Source organism: Heloderma suspectum, chromosome 10, assembly GCF_057233095.1.
Source record: "Heloderma suspectum isolate Gila_16-S chromosome 10, 16-S_ref, whole genome shotgun sequence".
Lineage (NCBI taxonomy): Eukaryota > Metazoa > Chordata > Lepidosauria > Squamata > Helodermatidae > Heloderma > Heloderma suspectum.
Window position 1 is genome coordinate 8,615,920 of NC_139467.1, and position 20,882 is coordinate 8,636,801.

A 20,882-nucleotide genomic window follows, 5' to 3' on the forward strand; every position below is an offset into this window, starting at 1 on the left:
AGGCAGGGATGGGGAACTCTTCTGCTCTCATGGGGCCGCCAGTCCCTTGGGGGTAATCTGTCAGGGGCCGCAAGCTGGCAGTGGATGGGATCACAGCTGCAGTGGGCAGAGTCTGAGCATGGGCACCCCCTTCCCCTCTTTCTTTCACCCTCTTTTCTCTCTCTTTCGGATGTCTCCCTCTTCTTCCCCATCCAGCAGGCTGCCCGGAAGGGATTGGTTGCTCTTCCCAGAGGTCTAAACTGATAGCTTGCAGAGGGCTTTTGAGATTAAGCTGCGGGCCACATGCAGCTCTAGGGCTGCAGGTTGCTGACCCCACCTTAAGGTCCAAAAATGTGGGAGTGCATTAAAAAAGAAAAAACAAAGAAAGCTGAGATCCCCAAGATGGTTTCTGCATTCAAATTCTGCACACATGCAGGGCAGTCACAGAAGTGTGGAAGACACACTGCCGTAACACGCGGCAGGCTGCGTGCGTGCATGCGTGCGTATAAGGTCTTCTTTGATGTAAAAGAGGAGTATCTGTTTGGAGCTCACAAAATGTTGTAATGCAGCCTTCCCCAGTCGGATGCCTTCCAGATGTGTTGGCCTACAATCCCTGGCTGGGGGTTCTGGGAATTGTAGTCCAACACGTCTAGAGGACACCTGACTGAGGAAAGCTGCATTACAACATTTTGTGAGCTCTAAACAGATAGAAAACCGTTGCAATGGCCATACGTGACCCAGCATGGATCGAAAAAGGAGCCAGTCTCTCTGCCACTCAGTCGGCAATATGAGGGGCCCAGCCACATAGGAGGTGCACAGCCTTGCGTGGGATCCCTCCGTCTGCCCCCAAAGAAATGGCACCGTCTCCAATGTTTACACAGCTGTGCATCAGGTTGCTTCTGCGAGTGGGACGGTACCCACTTACTGACGCGTGACTCACACCTCAGGTGGGGGCTCAGACTGGTGGAGAGGGGCTGGGAAGGCTTAGAGATGGGGCAGGTGACTCAGGGACTGTGTAATTTCAGGTCACAAAGAGGTATCATTAAAACGGCCCACGGAGGATTGAAATAGCCCCAGGGCCTCTCTTGACACTCTGCCAGCCTTACGGCAGGGCCTAAACAAAAGCAGGCAAAATTATGATAGAGAAACCAAGGAATCCTTGGCCTCAGATAACCCAGTCGCTACAACTGTATGCAGCCGATGCGCACGTTCCCGCGCACGTTCCCGATCCATCTATTTATTAGCCTTGCCTCTTTCTTCCTTCCCCTCTCTCTGCTGTACCCTACTGTTGGGGAGATTTAGATGGTAAGCTCTTGGGGACAGGGACGTACCTTTTTTGATTATGAAACTTTATAAAGCACCCAAGGCTGAGTGAGAGTAAGAGAGAATATAAGTTCTGTGCTATAAAAGCTCTTTCTCAGCCTCAGCTCGCTTGTCTGCAATACAGGGGTAATAATATAGATCTACCTTTCAGGGTTGTTGTAATAATTACCAAGATAAATGTACACTAAGTCTTTTGAGCGTTTAAGATGGGCTAAGAACTTAAGCATTTCATCATCAATAAAACCTCAGGACTGGGGGCTAAATCCAGAATGGATGATGAGGGCGATTCTCTCAAGGTGTGTAGGTTGGTTACTCTGTCTCCTTCTTCGATTCCCATGCACAGAAAGACCAACCTTTGGGAAAGTTTATTGGGCCTTGGAAATTGTACCGAAGCCAAACCAACCTCCCACAGGCTCCCGGGAAACAGGGCCGAGGGCGACAAGCGGAGAAAAACAAACAGTTGTGTCAAACCACAAGCGTCTTCCAGGCCAATTGCACCCTGCAATCTTCCGAGCTGTGACCTCAGCATGCTAGAAACATCCCTCCCTCCCCACCCCCCAGCCCAGGATCACTGGCACATATGTTCCTAGCTGATATGGGCCATCCTGCACAGGGCACAACTCTGCAAACTCCATGCTTTGCTAGGATTCTGCACACCTTCTTCATTTTTGGCATGGTATCCCCAGGACAGCACATATTCTGACCTTCTACGATTGCAGAATCTGGTTGAGGGTGCAGAATTCAGCATCCTGAGAATGTCATCTTTTGCTTCGAAGACTAGACAGGCTGCAAAGTTAGCCTTGAAAGTGTGTGAGCAATATACGGTGAAATTTCAAGTGCTTGGAGGCAAGGGAGCGAAGGTGAGGGAGCAGGATAGAATTTCCAATGATAGGAAAAGCTTAAGTGCCCTGCATAAGCCCTCTCTAGCACTAACTGAAGAATATATTATGCAAAATCTATGCAAATGTGCCTTACTTTGCATAATGTATACAGTTGCAGAGAAGTGAGGTTTTGTTTTGTTTTTTGCTGCAGATTTTGTTGTTATTGGAAGGACAGGGTACACATGGCCCTGATCAACTCCATCCAGTAGCAAAAGACACATCTGCCTGTATCTCCTACTTTTCAACCTGCTGGAATCCTTTTCAGGATCAGGACCACTTCCTGGGACAACCGTCCATTATCCAATGTGGAGCCTGGCCCTGACTGTGGACAACAGGCAGACTGAACTGAAAATCTGCAGAGAGGCATGTTTAACAACGCACCCAGATAGATTTGGATGATGGATAGAGAAGCATCGGATGGCATAGGGGGGATATATGGCTAAACATGTGTGGGCCCATCCTCTGTGGATGAAACTTGGCAAAGGAGAAACCACACACAAGTACGCCGGAGATATGTGGACGGGACGCCTAGACTATGGGGTCAACAGAGGGCTCGTGCGTCCTTTGTGCTCCTCTTGTCTGGCTCTTCCAAACTGTGAGTCAGGAAAAAGCTCCAGGCCTTGGGGGGATCCTCTCTCCTTGGACCCAGACAGCATCCTGTTTTTAAGTAGTTCACATCGACCTCTAAGGGAAAGAGGCCAAGTAATATGGCAGGCTCAGTACGGGCCTAGCAGCAGGCCGAGAACTGACAGTTGCCTAGCAACAGATGAATCATCAGGGGGCTCCCCTTTAAGTCTCCCCAATGAAAGTGGCGCAGGATCAAAAAGTGAGCTGGCAGTGCCCTCTGCTCTGCCCTGAGGCAAGCAGGATGGGGCTGGGTTTAAGCACCCACGGTGCGCAGTTCCAGCTTGCCAACAAGAGAGTCGGCCCAGTGCCCTGCTTCTGTGGAATTCACAGAGGAGCAACTGGAAACTGGCAGGTGGTCGTTGGCATGAACGGAAGCGCTACTGGGATGCTGGCCTAAATACCTGAATTCCTGGGTTCCAGGCATTCCCAGCAACCAGGCGGGTGCTCATATGAAGAAACACACAGGCCTGGATCCCAGGCCCTTTGGGGAACCTCTGCTATGCCAACCTGTATTTCAACAGATGACTCCTTGGGGGGACCCACAGCGACCCCCCCTCTCATAATTAAGATGATGTTGCTAGGCAACTGTCAGGCCTGGGCATGCTGCTAGGCCCATGTCGAGCGTGCCAACTCCTATCTTCCCTTTAGAGGGCCAAGTGAAACAGGATGGAGTCTAGAGCCTCACAGGGCTTGACAGAACCCGCCAAAAGCAGCTTAAAAGACGCAGGAGCCCAGCACATCTAAGAACGCTGGGTATGAGGGTACCTTCTTTCTGTGTTCACGCATGCACGCGCACACACTATAGAGCCTCTAGTGAAGTGATGTGAGGTACTGCAGAGTTCTTGTGCTCTGCTTTTCAGTGAAGGATCTCTCTCTCTCTCTCTCACTCTCTCCTGGACAAAAACTGCCTGGGAAGGGGGAAAGCTGGCTCTGCTCGGCTAACAACCACCCACCCCAGACCGGTCTGTATGCCTCCTCCCACTTCACTTTAACTCCTCTTGTCCTGGCTGATTCACACATGGATGCACATTGGTCGACACCTCACCACCCAGCGACTTGCTGCTGAACGCATGAACAACCTCCGTTGACGACATTCCGTTGGTGGCGTTTCAGCTGCAGTGGCTCAGTCACACGAGGAAGTCATCAATCTATGTTGTGATCTCCAACACGCCCTCAGGGGCCAGATTTACACCCATGTGCTGTAAGGGGTTGCTGCCACAGACACAAATCATCTGGCAAACTCTCTGTGGACTGGAGAAGCACTGCACTAATTCTGAAAACATGTCTCTCCCCCCGCCCCAACCCAGCACTAACTTTCTGTTCCATAGGCAAGTGTACACAGAGTGCATGTGATCATGTGCAGAGAGCTGTGGACTGGGATACCAAAAAAGGATACATCGGACCTCAGCCTCACCACAACCCACGTGGATGCAATTCTCTCCATAGCTCTTTGGCCCTCCCCTACAGCTCGCGATACCAATATTATTTGCCGAGGAAGCATTTTATTTGCTGATTTGCTGAATTTCAATATGGTGCAGAATCCAGCTTTTGAGGATGTGCTGCTTATGGTGGCAGCTGCTGAAAAACACTGCACCCCTAGGTTGCTTACTTTAAGAATATAATTGAATGCATACGCGCTTCCCTTCGCACAAAGTTTCATGCCCAGAGGCAGGCTGACAAGGCTTTCCTCCTTGCAATTATTCAACAGCACCACACCAAATGCGCCAGGGGCAGTTTTGCTTTGGAGATGTAACAGACCAAAAATGTGTATATATAGCATCTATATACACACACAGACACAGCTTCCTAGCAGAAAAGCCCACACTGGTACGAACTGACATCCATTCCAAAAAAGCCAGCCTCATTTATATCAGCAACGAGCCAATTTCTTCCTGTGCAGAACCACCGTCCTGGCCCTGCTTTCCACAAAATGGGGGGAATACAACACCCCCACAGAGCTGTCTACATTCCTGATTAGGGAAGGATGAGTGTGTGCGTATGCGTGTAGCGTCCTTTTGTGTAACCACACGGTAGTAGAGGAGGAATCAGAAATGTTGAGTCTAGGGAAGGGAGTTGATGGATGACATCCACTCCTTTTCATTCCACTTATAGCACAATCCTATACATGTCTACTCAGAAGTAAGTACCACTGTTTTCAATGCAGCTTACTCACAGGGAAGTGTGTACAGGACTGCTGCCTTAACTTCCTAGGCAACAAAGCAGGGGAGGGGAGATTAATTTTAATTCATTTTGATTTGTGGCCTGTCCTGTCACAAAGATTCAAGCTGAGTAACTAACCTCAGGTAAAAATAAAACCCTGCAACACTGCACCAATTCTACCAGCTTAACTCTCATCAGCAGAAATCAGCTCATAATAAATACTCAGCATTTGTATAATGTGTTGTGGAGTTTTACATGCATTACCTCAGTAAACAGCAACCCTGTAAAGCAGTTCAGGACAATTTCCCCCTTTTGTTCAGAAGGGAGGCTGTGGCCAGTGGAGGCTGGTGGCTCCGATGTCGATGGGGCAGTGCATCCACTCCTGGGTTTCAGGCAGAACTCTAAGGGAGCTATCCAAGGTGCAAAGCCAGTCAGAACTCTTGGATAGCACCTTGGATAGCTCCCTTAGAGCTCCGATTGGTCCTGGCTGAAGCCTGGAGTGGACTTATTGCCCCACTGACATCAGAGCCACCAGCAGAGACACAGTCAATTGCCCCAGGCCACTTAGTGTCCATCTACAGATCCCTTATTTATTTAAAAAGCAAAATAAAATTTAAAGCGCTGCTAAAAAAAAAGGCTCCGAGGAGGGCAGGAGGGATTGTGACATCACAGCCACCAGCTAATCAGAGCTGCGCACAGCTGGCTATGTAGCAAAACCCACAGAACCGATTTCTGCTGAGTTGGACTCCCCTTCAGAGGAGTAAGCGAATGTGCTTCCCGAGTGCAGCAACAGCTATTTTTATTTTTTACACATGTCTGTATGCATCCGTAGTGATAGGGGGGTGGGATCTGAACTGAGGACTTCTCAGATCACATCTCAGTCCCTCAGCCAGTATGCTCCACTCTGAAAAACAACACTTGCAAAAAGGCATTCTGAAAAAGCATAACGGTTCAGTCCTTGAAGAACAACGCCGCTTCAGCATGCAGGAGGCACATTCCGTATACAAAAACACAAACAAATGAAATCAAAAACTCCATGCAGGTGGAAAGCTAGCACACTGGGCAGACAATTTTCTTAGCATAGGCTTCTCTGTGACGTACCAGCTGTCCACATGCTGGAAGGTTTTCGTACATAGGGGAACATTTGAATGCCAGAATGTTCAAATCCCCCATCCCAGCCCACCTCACTCTGAAGTAGCACAGGAATGTACAGCTCCCCCCCCCCCCCGCCCCGCAGCCCTGGGTTAAATAGATACAGGTGATTGGATAGCAGAGGGGTGCCATCTAATGGCAACTCTGGAAGCTGCAATCTGTGCATATGACACCCCTGCTTGGGGGATCCCTCCTCTTTCAGCTCCAAGCTGTTTCCCAGCCAAGCTCTAATCCATCAGGCCAGCCAGAGTGGGCAGGAACATTAGAGGCAAGAGCCCTTGACTATTTTTGGGGGGAAAAAATAGCCATAGCTCCTGCCAATGGGGGTGGGGTAGGGTGGGGCAACGTAGCTAGAATTTCTATGGAAATCCCCATGCTGGGGGTGGAGGTGAGTCAGGCATCTGTGGGTAGTTTGGCAAGGGGAAAAAACAAAAACAAAGCCAACTTCTCTAGGAGACAAGGCTGGAAGACGAAATGAAAATACTCACATACGTGTGGGAGTCCTTGGCTGCTAGAACTCATGTAATTCATCTGCTCTCTCACACATCTTGACCCTGACACACACACCCCTTTGCAGTCCAGACGGTCTCTCTCCCCACACTAAAAGAAAACCTTTTGCAGATGCCTGTTCATCCCTGTCACCATGCAGCAGGAAAACCCATAGGACAGAGGTGGGGAACCTAGGCCCGGGGGCCAAATCTGGCCCTCCTGGGGTTCCCCAGAAGGCCCCCCCCTTTCCCTGCCCCCCTTCCCCCAACCACCAATCATTTGGTGGCTTCCTGTCTTTTGTGCAGTTTTCCTCCATTCCAGAAGGCTGGCATGCCTCTCTGGAGGCTTAGTTATGGCAGTGACAGCTTTTAAGCTACAGGATGCTGGCACTGTGTGTTTTGGGCCCCACATCTTTTGCTCTTGGCCGTGCCCACAATTTGATGCAGTCCCCAAGAGTGTCTCCCGAACTGAATTTGGCCCTTGGGCTGAAAGCAGTTGCCCTACTGGGACTGGCCTCAACAGCAGCTATGGGTGTAATTTACTGAGGGGCGGGGGAATACATGAACATTTATATCAAGCCTTCCCCCACTCCCCCTGCACAAGTCACCATGTGAAGGTCTTCCTGACCTCCAAACTCCCCATCTCTAGGCATTCGTGTGAAGTTATTAAATTTACTGGACAAATTTACCTTTTTTTCACTTTCGACACCAAGCTTGCACTGTCTGCCAATTGTCAGGACTGGGCCCAAGCTCCCTGGTTTGGTTTCAGCCAAAAAAGTGAGCAGGGGAGGAAATCCCCCAAGACTACCCAGGAGTCAGGGATGAATCTTCTCAGGGGCTTATCAGACAGGAGGACCAGGTTCAGAGGCTGTCATCCTCCTTCCCTGTGCGAACTCACCCTTTGTCAGAGGGGGAGGGAACACTGGAACTGACAGGTGCCCGAGTCTGGCACAGAGTTAAGCAGGCGGAGTTGCAGGAGATGGGAGGTGGTCCGCCAGATTGGCTGCCCATCAGAAGTTGGGTCAGGAGGACCCTCCCTGAAGGAGAAGCCCCGTAAAAGCCTGGGCATGGCGGGAAATTGTCCATTTGAGTTGATGGGCAACTGCCTTGCTTTGTTTAGCTAATTAGGTGTAATGCTACAAGTGTGAAGAGGTTTATTAACTGAGTAAAGGTCTTGTGGATTGCACAGCCAGTCTCTGTTACCTCACTACTCAGCGGGAGGGCTTAGCAATCCCTGACACCATTATTCTATTGTGGACGTCTTTCTTTTCAGCACTAAACACATTCCTGAACATTCTATGACATCACAGCAGCTCAACCTAGGCCAGCAAGGACTACATCTTCTTAGGGCCAAAGGAGGATTGTTCCAACAAAAAAAAACAACAACTGGCAACAACCCATTCTTGGCCTTTCCTCTTCGATAGTCTTGTAGATGCAACCATCTTCAAGATCAACCACGGAAGTGATATTTTCACATAAGAGTCCATCTGCCGGGTGGTGGGGAATCTTACACTGCCACAGAAAGCAGAAAGGTAAAAAGCAGATGTTGGGACATGCCGTTCAGGCCCCCGTAGCTGGGGCACATTGATTTTTGAGATTTAAGAGCCATGTTGAAGCCATTGCAAATGATGTAGGCATCAGAATATGTCGAGAAACACAGAGTTCTTGCAAGTGACAAAAGGAGAGCACAAAACCAAGCAGCAGGAAAAAGGTTGCGTTTCGGCCAGCATCATGCAGCCCAGAAAGGTCTGCCTTCTGCCTACACAGTTATCTTTGCAGCGCCAAAGACCCTTTTTAATGTTCCCGGGCTTCTTAAGTTCTATCTTTTAAACTGCTTTTGCCTCCTGTTTTTACCACTGGTTGCTATCGTTTTACTTGAATGTTGTATTTCACAGTAGCAATTGTATGGTTTTATAGTCTCTTATTATAAACCACCCTGTAAACATAGTTGAAGGGTAGTACAGAAATTGGTAAAGTAAATAAAGCAGGAACGGGAGAAATCCTCACTGTCAAGACACTGAGACTTTTATGGCCAGCCCCTTGGCACAGAGTGTTGGAGGTGGGCTGATCTCCCAGACCCCTTCCTCGACTCAAAGGACGAGGCAGCACTCCTCTGCCACAGCTGGAGAGACAACGCAGAAGTGCTGGCCCTGGTTTACTCGGTATCTGCTGCCCCCTGCTGGCTTAGGCACCCAAGGCCACTAACACTAATGGTGGATGGAGATCCTGGGATTTGCAGTTACAAAGGACCATTGAACACGTTCTAGGATACACCTTCAGCTTTTGTGGAGCAAGGGAAAGCCCAACAGACTTCTCCAGCACTTCTTGTGCCCCAAAGGTGCACCTCAGAACAACTAGAATCCTCTTCAATGCACAGAGGGGTTCCTTAGTAGAGAAATGGATATGGAAAAAGGCTGTACGAAACATGTAACACCCCCCACAACCTTGAAAAGAAAAGAGATCCCAGGAACCTCAGCTCTCACCCCCCTCTATGCTCAAAAGATCTTCCCTCCAAGGAGTAAGGATCAGAACCCTGGAGTTCTGCCCCCCACCATCTGTCTTCTCCAAGTCCCCCCACCCCTGCACCTAGAGTTGGTCACTAAAATTCTTAAGCCTCCATGCCTTCACAGTCAAAACAGGATTAACAGTTTTTTAATCAAAGCCCTACCCCTGTAGCTTTGGCTGGAGCCAGTCATGCAGAAATCAAGTCGCTGAAGCTTTTCTTGCTGTGGAAGTAAAATGATGGAGAAAGCCTCAGCTACTACATTTCTGCGGTTCAGGCTGCTGTCAAAGGCAACAGGGGCAGGGACAATGGAAAAAGGAGGGGTGCACTTGCTCCCCTCTCCAGACACAGAAAGGTAGGTGATCAGATCTGATGGCACAGCAGCATCTAAGCCATAATGCACCATCCCCTCTGCAGCCAACTTGGTGCCCTCCAGATGTCTTGGACTACGACTCCCATAACCCCCCAGCCAGCATAGCTAGAGGGCACCAAGTTGGGAGAGGCTGCCCCACCGTAATGTTTTCATTCAGTTCATGCAAGAAACTGAATGAACTCTGCCTGCAACTGTCCCAGTAGTTCTCAAGGTCTTAAAAAAAAAAAAGAGGCGCGCAAGCCAATTAAGATGAAAATGGAAACAAGCCATGCCATACGCGTCTCAATCAACATCTTCGCCCAGGAACAAAGCGAGGCCTGCATGATGCCCATCAGGTGACTGGGTTTGCAGAAAACTTCAGCAAAGACGTGGAACAAGTGAGCAGATCATTGCAAGATGTACATACTGATGAGGCTGCCCCCTTCAGCGAGTAACAGCGAGAGTGAATTATAAGGCTAGTTTCCCAGAACAAGTGCAAAAACCTGAGTTTCCACATCTCAATTCCGGAAGTAGTAAGCTTGAACTCCCAAAGATTACTTGCCCCTCATTCCTTCCCCCACCCACCCCCTTTATCTAAACTGTAATCCTTCAGGGGCAGGGAACTGCACCTTTACATGATGTGCAAGAACATTCACTTGCCTTGCTTAGTTGGGAATGGGAGGCAAGTCAGTTAAGGAAACACAGACTGCTTCCAGTTGGGGTGGAGCTCTTTCTTGCTTTGAACAAATCCCTTAATGACGCCAACAGTTACTCAAAAGATTTATTTCAAACTGCCAAATGCCAGAGAAATCGCTGGACACACAACACCCCACCCAGCAACAGAGCAGCAGCAGTTGCTGTACAGCAACATGGCACCCACCGGCAGTCCAGACTCGAGGTTAGCGCCATCCCTAACACAGAGTCCCAGCACTGGCAGGCCAAGGGGAAAATGCAGACTCAAGAGACCAAATCACAGCTCTACGACAGGATTGTCCAGAGGTGAGACAGTCACCCCAGACAAGAAGGCAAGATCTGCCCTGGTGCTTCAGATCTAGTTTGCAGCTGTCCGGTCCTGAAGAGGGACTTGCCCTTGGTCAGCATCCTTCTCCTGGTAGCAGCTGAGAAGCAGCCAGGGGAGGGACTCGGGAGGGGCTTGCAGGATACGGAAGATGCCACAGACATCGCCCCCATCGCCTCCGATCTCGACAACACTCCATCCACTCCAATTGGAGCTGCTCTTCCGATCCCTGTCAGGCTGAGCCACCCAATCTGGCAGGATGAATGTCACGCAACAGGGCAGGAAGACGAAAGGCATCCCATCCTATGCCCCCCCACCCGTTGTGTCCTGGAGCCCTCACCTCCACTTTGGGGCCAGAATCTAAGGCACCTCTATTCCGCCTCCATCGCGTTGGCATCTTCCGGCTCCTCCCCATCAAAGTAGCGCTCTTCCTCATCCCGTGATACGATGTCCAGGTTGTCAAAGTCTGGGTTCTCATCGACTTCACTGCGGGGGTGTGGCACGTGGGAGAAGAGAGGAAGGGAAGATAATGTGACCATGGGAGGGGATGTCTTCCAAGGGTATGCTTACACTATAAAAGAGAAACTGACTTCACACCTGTGCAGCTGTCACCAAGGAATCATCTGCTCTTGAAGGTGTGAGAGGGAGAGGGGTCCATACATTGTGGCTAAGCTTCAGAGCCAACCAGGACTGTGTTGCTACTGAGCATCCCTCCCACCAAGCCCTCCAGCAGACAACACAAGGGGAGGAGAAGAGTCATTTACACAGAAGCAACAACAGATCCTCACTGCTTCGGAGCATCTCCAAACCTCAGCATGAACGAACCCTCTGTCCCCAAGTTCACTGCATGTGCTGAATTTGGAGGAGGTGCAGAGTGTCTCTCTGGCCCAGCATGAAAAAGGAGACCCCTTCCTGCCTCTGGGGTGATGCGAGGCACTAGGAAGGGGAGGGGTCTCTCCCTTCAATGACGGGTGACCAATGGCAAGTGGTTGTTACTGTGTTTTGGGCCCCCTAGAAAAGGGGAATGGATTTTGCTTCCAGAAGCCCTGTTGTGAGACACAGTGATTGTGGAGGCATAGGTTCCTAGGAACTTTGATTCCACCTTCTTAAATCCTTCACTGATTAACAGGGAACTAGATGTCTGCAAGCAGAGAATTTGGTATCTAACACAAAAACTAAACTGAGAATGTTTTTCTTTCCTTTCCTTTTTACAGTTGCTAGTCATCATGATTAGAAATGGGAGCCGCAAAATGCATAGCAATTTCCTCCTCCATGGGAGGGAACTGTTCAAAGTAAAAACACAGCGGTTGGCCATGATGGCAGGGAATGATGGGAGTTGTAGTCCAACACATTTGGAAGGCACCAGGTTGGGGAAGGCCACTCTAGCTTCTTAAACAAGAGAGGTTTTTGAGCAGTTGACTAGAGTTTGTTTTAAAACATGATTCTTGGTTCATAGGGACAAGCCAGGGATCAGGGAAAGTGAAACGCGGGATGTGGAGAGGGGAACACGTAAGGCCGAGACCTCGCTTGGCTTCACAGAGGCTCATGCACCTGATGCTAAATCCTGGCTTGCACTGCATGTGAAAGCAGCCTCAGAAGAGACCCAGCAACCAACGCCCTGCCCTGATCCCTCACTAGTCCCCACTTTACCTGTAGTCAAAGTCCCCATCCTTGCCATCGAGGAAGCGCTGGTACATACGGCTGGTGAACTCTTCCCGCAGAATCGCTTTCTCCTCCTGGTCAGGGACCCACTCGTCCATGCCAGGGTCAGAGGCCTTGTCTAGCGGGGGAAAAACACACGGGATGGTACTCAGGGACCCTTCTGAGCTGGAGAGAAGCTGCCCACCCACCCTGGTTGTGTATTTCACTAACACATTTTTATCCTACCCCTTTTTGTCAGTAGAGCTTGGGGTGGTGCACACGGTGAACATAGAAGCAAGGGGACACAACAACCCTGTAAGGTAGGTTAGGCAAAAAGATGGTGGCTGGACCAAGGACATCCAGTGAGCTTCATGCCTGAGCAGGGATTTGAACCCACGGGCCTCCCCAGTCCTAGTCTCACACTCTCTCCATTAAACAGCTGCTCTAATTCCTAACCCACTAAATCTAATCCTTCATGAAGCTGGGAGCTTAGAGTCCCAGTTTTCACCCTGCCTGCCTTCCCCCCTCCCCGCTCACCACAACCGATCCCCCAGCCAGAGCTGGCCCCTAATTTCCCTTCTCCTCTTAGAGATTCTGCACACTAGCCACTAGTACCTACTGTCTTTCCACCAATGAGGAGAGAATCTGGTGTTTCTGCTTCCCACCCATTCCTAAGCAACAGCAGCCACTCCACTCCAGCTTCCAGAGACAAGACTCAGGAGTTGGAGCTCCTTCATAGAATCATAGAATAGTAGGGCTGGAAGGAGCCTACAAGGCCATCGAGTCCAACCCCCTGCTCAGTGCAGGAATCCAAGTCAGAGCATCCCTGACAAATGGCTGTCCAGCCTCGTCTTGAAGGCCTCCAGTGTGGGAGAGCCCACCACCTCCCCAGGTAATTGGTTCCATTGTCGTATTGCTCTTACAGTCAGGAAGTTTTTCCTGATGTTCAGCCGGAATCTGGCTTCCTGGAACTTGAGCCCATTATTCCGTGTCCTGCACTCTGGGATGATCGAGAAGAGATTCTGGCCTTCTTCTCTGTGACAACCTTTCAAGTACTTGAAGACTGCTATCATATCTCCCCTCAGTCTTCTCTTCTCAAGGCTAAACATGCCCAGTTCTTTCAGTCTCTCTTCATAGGGCTTTGTTTCCAGTCCCCCGGTCATCTTTGTTGCCCTCCTCTGAACCCTCTCCAGTTTGTCTGCATCCTTCTTAAAGTGTGGTGCCCAGAACTGGACACAGTACTCCAGATGAGGCCTAACCAGTGCTGAGTAGAGGGGAACTAGTACTTCCCGGGATTTGGAAGCGATGCTTCTATGAATGCAGCCCAAAATAGCATTTGCCTTTTTTGCAGCCACATCACATTGTTGGCTCATATTGAGCTTGTGATCTACAACAATTCCAAGATCCTTCTCGCTTGTAGTGTGGTTGAGCCACGTATCCCCCATCTTGTAACTGTGCATTTGGTTTCTTTTTCCTAGGTGCAGAACTTGGCATTTATCCCTATTAAATGTCATTCTGTTGTTTTCTGCCCAGCGCTCCAGTCTATCCAGATCACTTTGAATATTGTTTCTGTCTTCCAAAGTATTAGCTATCCCGCCCAGTTTTGTGTCATCTGCAAATTTGATCAGCATTCCCTGCACCTCCTCCTCCAAGTCATTAATAAAAATGTTGAAGAGCACTGGGCCTAGGACTGAGCCCTGCGGTACCCCACTCGTTACCTCTCCTCAGTTTGAGAAGGTCCCATTGAGAAGCACTCTTTGAGTCCGATTCTGTAGCCAACTGTGGATCCACCGGATCATTGTTTCATCTAGCCCACTTTGAGCTAGTTTGCTCATCAGGATATCATGGGGCACTTTGTCGAAAGCTTTGCTGAAGTCGAGGTATATGATGTCTACAGCATTCCCACAGTCTACAAGGGAGGTTACTTGATCAAAAAATGAGATCAGATTTGTCTGGCAGGACTTGTTTTTGACAAATCCATGTTGGCTTCGAGTAATCACGGCATTGTTGTCAAGGTGCTTCCAGAGGGATTGCTTTATGATCTGCTCCAGAATTTTCCCAGGGATTGATGTCAGACTGACTGGTCTGTAGTTCCCAGGTTCCTCCTTTTTACCCTTTTTGAAGATAGGGACAACGTTAGCCTTCCTGCAGTCATCTGGCACTTCCCCCGTCCTCCATGATTTCTCAAAGAGAATAGACAGCAGTTCTGAGAGTTCTTCTGAGAGTCCTTTATGACTCTAGGATGCAGTTCATCTGGCCCTGGAGATTTGAACTCATTCAAAGTAATGAGGTGTTCCTTGACCATATGCCTGTCAATCTCAAGCTGCAATCCTGCCCCTTCAGCCTGTACTTCGCCTTTGCCAGGAGGGTCATAGACCCTCTTTTGGGAGAAGACTGAGCCAAAGTAGGAATTGAGCACCTCTGCCTTTTCTTTGTCATCTGTTATCATTTTTCCATCCTTATTTAATAGCTGAACCACCATTTCTTTCCTCTGCCTTTTACTATGCACGTAGCTGAAGAAAGCCTTTTTGTTGTTTTTAACATCCCTCGCTAACCTCAGCTCATTCTCAGCTTTAGCCTTCCTGACGCCATCCCTGCAATTCTGTGCTATCTGCCTGTACTCTTCCTTTGTTACTTGGCCTTCTTTCCTCTTCCTATATGTGTCCTTTTTTGTTTTCAGGTCATCCCTAAGCTTACTGTGAAGCCACATTGGCTTCTTCTGTTGTCTTCCACCTTTTCTTCTTGTTGGAATTGCTTGTGATTGTGCCTTGAGAATTTCCCTTTTTAAGGAAATTCTTGATACAGACACATTGCTTGTAAGCTGCGTGGGGCAGGCTCCTCTCCCCAGCCTTTTCTTTTGCTTATATCTATGGTTCTCCAGTTATGGGTTTGGCCCTCCTGGGGGTGGAGTGTGTGTGTGTGTGTGTGGGGGGGTAGCACATAAGTTCCAAGGAGGGAAAGGACCCTGAGGAAGACTGGCACCTTCCTTCCTCATCAGGCTTGACCTGGGTGGAGTAAATGCCTCCTGGCAGTGGCCCTCCTGAGGGGGGCGGGCTCCTCCACTGCCCTACGAACTCCACAGGATTTGGGCATTCATCTGGGTTTTCCCTGAACATGGCTTTAGGAGGAACCAGAGAGATCCTGCCCTAGCCCTCTTTTTATGTGAATTACTACCCACAGCCTGCAGGTTTTTTGCAGGAAGTGGCACATGCACCATCGCAGGCCAGGATCCCTGCCCACCCACCTACAGAACAGGTGAGTGGTGCTGCTAGGTGAGCGTGGGAGGGGAGGGAATGGTGCAGCAGGCAGCCTAACTCTGAAAGGCGAGTCAGAGTTCAAAACATCTGAGAAACGCTGGCTGACTGCAAAGTGACGCATTCACTGGATGGGTGGATAAATAATAAAAAAAACCAGGCTCTGTTCCGCACCCAGAAAAGTCCTCGGTCCTACTCTTCCCAGCCCTTGGGGCTCTGACCACTAGGCCTGATGGCCCCTGCAAAGCCATGGATCCGAGAGACCAGGCTCCCAGTCTTCCTGCTCAAACCAAACATGTGTTGCTCTCTCTACCAGAGGCCTAGACTTCCTCAGCGCTGCTCCAACCACTCAACCCTACTTCCCCTCTCGACCAACCTTCCCCATCATCGTCGTCACTATCTTCCTCCTCCTCCTCCTCGCAGGCCTCTTCCTGCTCCTGCTGGACCTGCAGCCGCCGCTGGATAACCTGCTCCTGGTAGGAGTCCAGCAGGACGCCTGAGAGGGAGCAGGAAGCCTCCAGCTTGCTGCTGCCCAGCCCCTGCAACTCCTCCTCGCTCAGGTACTGCCCGATGTACTGTTCGTAAAGAAGCGGGTCCCGGCAACGCATCTGCTCGTCGCTGAAGTATTCCCCATCTGCAAGCAACAAAGAGAGAGAGGGACAGAGTGAGAGACACAAACCAGAACCCTGAAGAACAGGGAAGAAGGCAGCTTCCTGGTGGGGGAACAGTTGTGCAATTGACTAGCAAGGCAGATGAATGCTAACGCTAGCACTAACGCACACAAGTCCATCATATTCAGTAAGGACTAGAGATCGTGGCTTACCAAGATCCTGTTTATTTAGTGGCATCTTTTGTCCTGAAATAATAGTTGCCAGTGCATCCGTCCTCCCCAGCTTAGCCCCACTTGCAATCCCTTAGCCCTGCAAACCCCTAGAGCAGGAATGCAGAACTGTAATTGGGAGGGGGCTGAGCCAGCCCTACATGGGCTGGATGACATCGGTGCGCATGGCCACACTCAGCGACATCATCCCCCCACCCAAGGGATTTTGCCTTTCACCATGCTGGGAGAGATACCGAATTCCTGCCTCTCCCAGCACAGAGAAAGGGACTTGGCTGGCACTGGGAGGAACGGCTCCTCCTCCTGGCGGTGGCTGATTCCCTGGGTTCAATGCCGCCCCTATCGCAAACCCGGAGCCCCCAGCCGACTCCTGGGCTTCGGGTGGTATGTCGTCCCCCAGGCGCAGTGTGCAACACCCAGAGCATGCCACTGGGCCAGAGCAGGTTGCTCATCCTAGTGCTAGCTGAGTCCCTTGCTGCCCGCCAATATCCTCACTGTTATCTCTGATCTCAGATCAGAGATAACTCTGCTGGGAATGGTGGGAGTTGCAATCCAACGCATCTAGAGGAAACCAGGTTGGAGAAGGCTGCACTAATATTGACAGGTTACAGTGCTGTTGCTGGCTGAAGATTTGGCCATCTAGGCACAAGTGAGGCAATGGAACAGAAACCAAGGAGGTGAGAGAGAAGAGGAAGAAGCAGTTCACAGATCAGAAGCAAAACCAGAAATAGACTGCAGGCACCTTGGCTCCACCTCCCCCATCACCGTCACGCTAACAAACAGACTTCCAGTCCCCTCCTAGGACACAGAGTAAAGCACATGGGTTCAGGCCCTGGTACCTCTGATGAGCTGCTGCAGAGCAGCGTAGCGCTTGTTCCGCACCTGGGTGTGCCGCGTTTTGCCCAGGCCAGCCCTGCGCACTTCAGCACAGTAGAAATCTGCCTCGTAGCTGCCAGATAGATGCCGGAAGCAGGGCAGGTGCTCCTCACGCAGGGCCGTTCGGAAGCGCTCCAGGAAGACCAGGGGCTTGGTGCGGTACAAATCCTGTAAGATGGCCAGCTTCTGTGCAGACGTGAAATCCGGTTCATCCTTTTGTTGGCTCCGTACAGCCAAGTGGCTGTTGGCCACAGCACGGAGCATGGCTAGGACAGCGGGATCCTCCTCCTCAACAGGTCCAGCGGCTAACAATTTGGAGCCAACAGGCTCTCGCTTTCCACCACCCCAGTGGGATCGAGTGGCGTCAGAGGCCTCATCCTGGTCAGGGCTGCCATCTTCAGAAGCCACAATCCCCGATGATCCATTGATCAGGTGAGATGGTTCCGTGGCTCTGCTTGCATTATTTGCAGCCGGGGTTTTATTCTTGAACTCCCCCCAGTAGGAGGGGAGAGGACCCAGGCCTGTCAAGAGAAAGATCTGAGCCTCAATTCCATGACTGGTGGACTTCTGCCTGTCAGTAGAAAGATTTGAACCTGAATTCCATAACTGCCCATCCCGACGAGAAGGTGTTTTGGATGATCCATTTCTACTCAAGGGGTAACTGTGTGAGTCTGGGACCCCCGACATCTCTTCTCCCCAGTGAGGCTGGGGCAATGGGAAATTGTTTGCGGCTGAATAGCTACAGGCACCTAGGACACCTGGCTTCAATTCATCCCCATGGGACACCTGCAAAGACACATCAGGAACCCTGTTGCTCTTCTGAGAGCAGTCTTTGCTATCCGGGATTTCCATCATTTCTTCTGCAGAGCAGAGGGGCTTCGCAGCCTCAGTCTTGTCTGGGAGACATCTCCCCTGCATCTCTGTGGTGGGAGAGTTGTCTGGGTTCCCTTGCTCTACATTCCTTGGTGAGTTAACACCTGGAAAGACAGAGAAACTCCTAGTAGTGCTGGTCAAACAGCTACCATATGTCATCAAAGGGTGAATGACATCTCACAGCACAATCACATGCACGTTCACACAGAAGTACCACTGTGTCCAACGAGGGTAACTCCTTGTAGCATGTGTAGGATTACAGCTGGAGACCCCAAGTACTGGACTGCAGAAGGGGGCAGTTGCAGTAAAACAGAGAAGGGAAAGTCATAACTGTTTGAGCGGGTACAAATATTGTAGGGGAGAACCAAGCTGGTGAGAATGAATGCTCGTGATGAAAGCACTCAAGAACAGATGCACTGACAGATTAAGTTGTTCATTAACTGCTTGTGTAAAACAAGAACTTTTGAATAGGACAATGATCCAATCCAGTAAGGGGAGACATGATAGAGGTATACACAATTTTATAAGGTGTGGAGAAAAAGAATAGGGAGACAGTTTTCTCCCTCTCTCATAACACTAGAATCCAAAGGGGTCATCCCATGAAGCTGATTGGTGGGAGATTCAGGACTGATAAAAGGAAGGACATCTTCATAAAGTACATAGTTAAACTTTGGAATTTGCTACCACAAGATGTAGTGATGGCCACTAATTTCGATGGCTTTAAAAAGGGATTAGACAAATTCATGGAGGATATGGCTATCAATGGCTACTAGTCCTGATGGCTATATGCTACCTCCAGTATGAGAGGCTGTATGTGGCTGCATACCAGTTGCTGGAAACATGGGCGGGAGGGTGCTGTTGCACTCATATCCTGCTTGTGGGTTTCCCGTGAGCAGCTGGTTGGCCACTGTGTGAACAGAATGCTGGACTAGATGGACCCTTGTTCTGATCCACCATGGCTCTTCTGTTAATCAGCTATCCTTTTGGAAAAACTGTTTGGTGCTGGTGGCATCGTAACAAACAACCCTTCAGAGCCAATTTGATCTACTGGATTGCATTTAGGTTCAAGCCCCATTTCAGCCACATGCTCGCTAAGCATTGAAGTAGGTTGTAATCCATGAAAGCTAATGCCATAATAAAAGTGTGCTGGTCTTTAAGGTGCCACAACAATTTCTGTTGCTATAGGCAAGTCACTTTCTCTTAGCCTTTGATCTCTCTCCTCTTTCCCCCGCCCACTTGGGAGGGTTTGACTTCAACAACTGTATGCCAGGCAGAAAAGCCTAGAGGGGCAGGTTACACTGATGAACATATCTAAGCTGTACCAGTGGGGCCCCAGATGTGCTTATCACCAGAGGAAGAGGAAAAATACAAATGCCTTTCTCTTTTCCCCAACATGTAGAGTGGCTCATATCCTTTTTTTTCTTTTCTTTTCAAAACAGTGTAGACACACCATGGGGAACTTCTACCTGTCAAAGAGCCTCTACCATAAAAGAAAGAAAGAGAGAGAGATGGCAATGCCACCCTAACCCTGGAACACAAACAAAAACTGGGGGCTGGGGGAGAGAGAAGGGGGAAAGATTAGTATTTCCCCTCCCCAGTGGTATCTTTTTGGAGCTCAGGATAGCAGACTGTTCTCACAACCACCCTGTGAAGTAGGTTAGGCACTGAGAGATGGCAAAAGACATAAGATGAGGCCCATGTCTGAGCATGGATTTGAACCCAGATCTCTTCATCCAATACCCAGCCTTCCCCAACCTGCCCCCCTTTAGATGTGTTGGACTACAACTCCCAGCATCCCCCAGCCAGCCATAGGTGGCAGGAAGAAGCTAGGAGTTCTAGTCCTAAAACATCTGGCGGGCCCACGCTGGGGAAGGCTGCTTAACCACTGCGCCACAGGCGCTCTCGCAACGGGAGGGCTCCGTCAGGGCCCGCAGCCGCCCCGCCATGCAAAAACGATGCAGGAGACATGGTCCCAAAGCGGCAAAAGCGGAGGGGCGCCTTGGGGCGACAAGACAGCTAGAGGAGGCAGGCGGTGGCCGTTCCCAAACAGCGGGGACCCATTTCAGTGCAACACCACTAATCCCCCCCCCCCCACACACACACACACACGGGGCGCGGCGGAACGGGACTCACCCAGGGAGAGCGGCTCGAGAGGGCCCTCGCCTCTTACTTCCATCCCGCGCCACCGACCTCGCTCGCGGCGGAAAGCCAAACAACCCCGCTGGCTCTCTAGGAGGAACTTCCGGTTCCTGCGGCGCTCCGGAGAACGAGTCCCCCCGCTGCGGGGAATGTGGCGCCAAGAGACGTTGGTTCCGGGGGGCTCCACCTTGCTTCGCATGGGAGATCGCTATGGAGGAGGATCGGGCCCGCCCCTTTTAAGGAAAACGTGAACGATCCCTCTTCAGAGTGGCTGTTTATTGATGGGACTTCCATAACCAACTAAGGCAGTCTACCCCCCGCCCCCCAACTATAGTAAAACACTAAAAGCAACCTTAAAAAAACAGAGCAACGATTTTAAAAGCCACGTTAAAGAGATGCGTCTTGACCCTGAACGCAGAGAAAGAGTGGGGACTGGCCACTACTCCAAAGGGAGCCTGTTCGAGTCTGGGAGCAACACAGGAGAAAGCCCTTTAAGAGCATAAGAAGAGCTATGCGGGATCAGACCAAGGGTCCATCTAGTCTAGCATTTTGCTCACACAGTGGCCAACCAGCTGCCCACAGAAAACCCACAATAGGAGTGCAACAGCACCCTCCCACCCATGTTCCCCAGCAACTGATGTACATGGGCCCTTTCGCGCTTGTCTGGCAAGTGGACTTTTGCAAGCGGGGTGTCTTTCAGAGGGCCTCTCCCGCTGATCTTAATAACCGAGCAGGTTCATACCAGGACTGGTGGTCCCTCCAATAGCCCAAGCCATTT

The 20,882-nt window shown here is 50.4% G+C and overlaps 1 protein-coding gene across 5 annotated transcripts in view; it reads right to left on the bottom strand.

Annotated features, from left to right (window-relative positions):
• The window catches only part of CCDC97 (coiled-coil domain containing 97), a 50,841-nt gene extending 30,625 nt beyond the window's left edge, over positions 1–20,216 (bottom strand). For 2 of the 5 annotated variants that reach the window (XM_084814973.1, XM_084814971.1), the window contains exons 1-5: positions 20,099–20,216; positions 17,056–18,069; positions 15,755–16,012; positions 12,134–12,263; positions 10,824–10,969 (exon numbers count right to left, since the gene is read on the bottom strand). In XM_084814973.1, coding sequence (XP_084671099.1) covers positions 10,855–10,969; positions 12,134–12,263; positions 15,755–16,012; positions 17,056–18,069; positions 20,099–20,141 — 1,560 coding nt within the window. In that variant the 5' untranslated portion in view covers positions 20,142–20,216 and the 3' untranslated portion in view covers positions 10,824–10,854. Of the gene's footprint in view, positions 1–10,232; positions 10,970–12,133; positions 12,264–15,754; positions 16,013–17,055; positions 18,215–20,098 lie in introns of those variants that run through there. The other 3 variants (XM_084814972.1, XM_084814969.1, XM_084814974.1) reach the window with 3 other exon arrangements.
• Between the last annotated feature and the right edge of the window lie 666 nt (positions 20,217–20,882).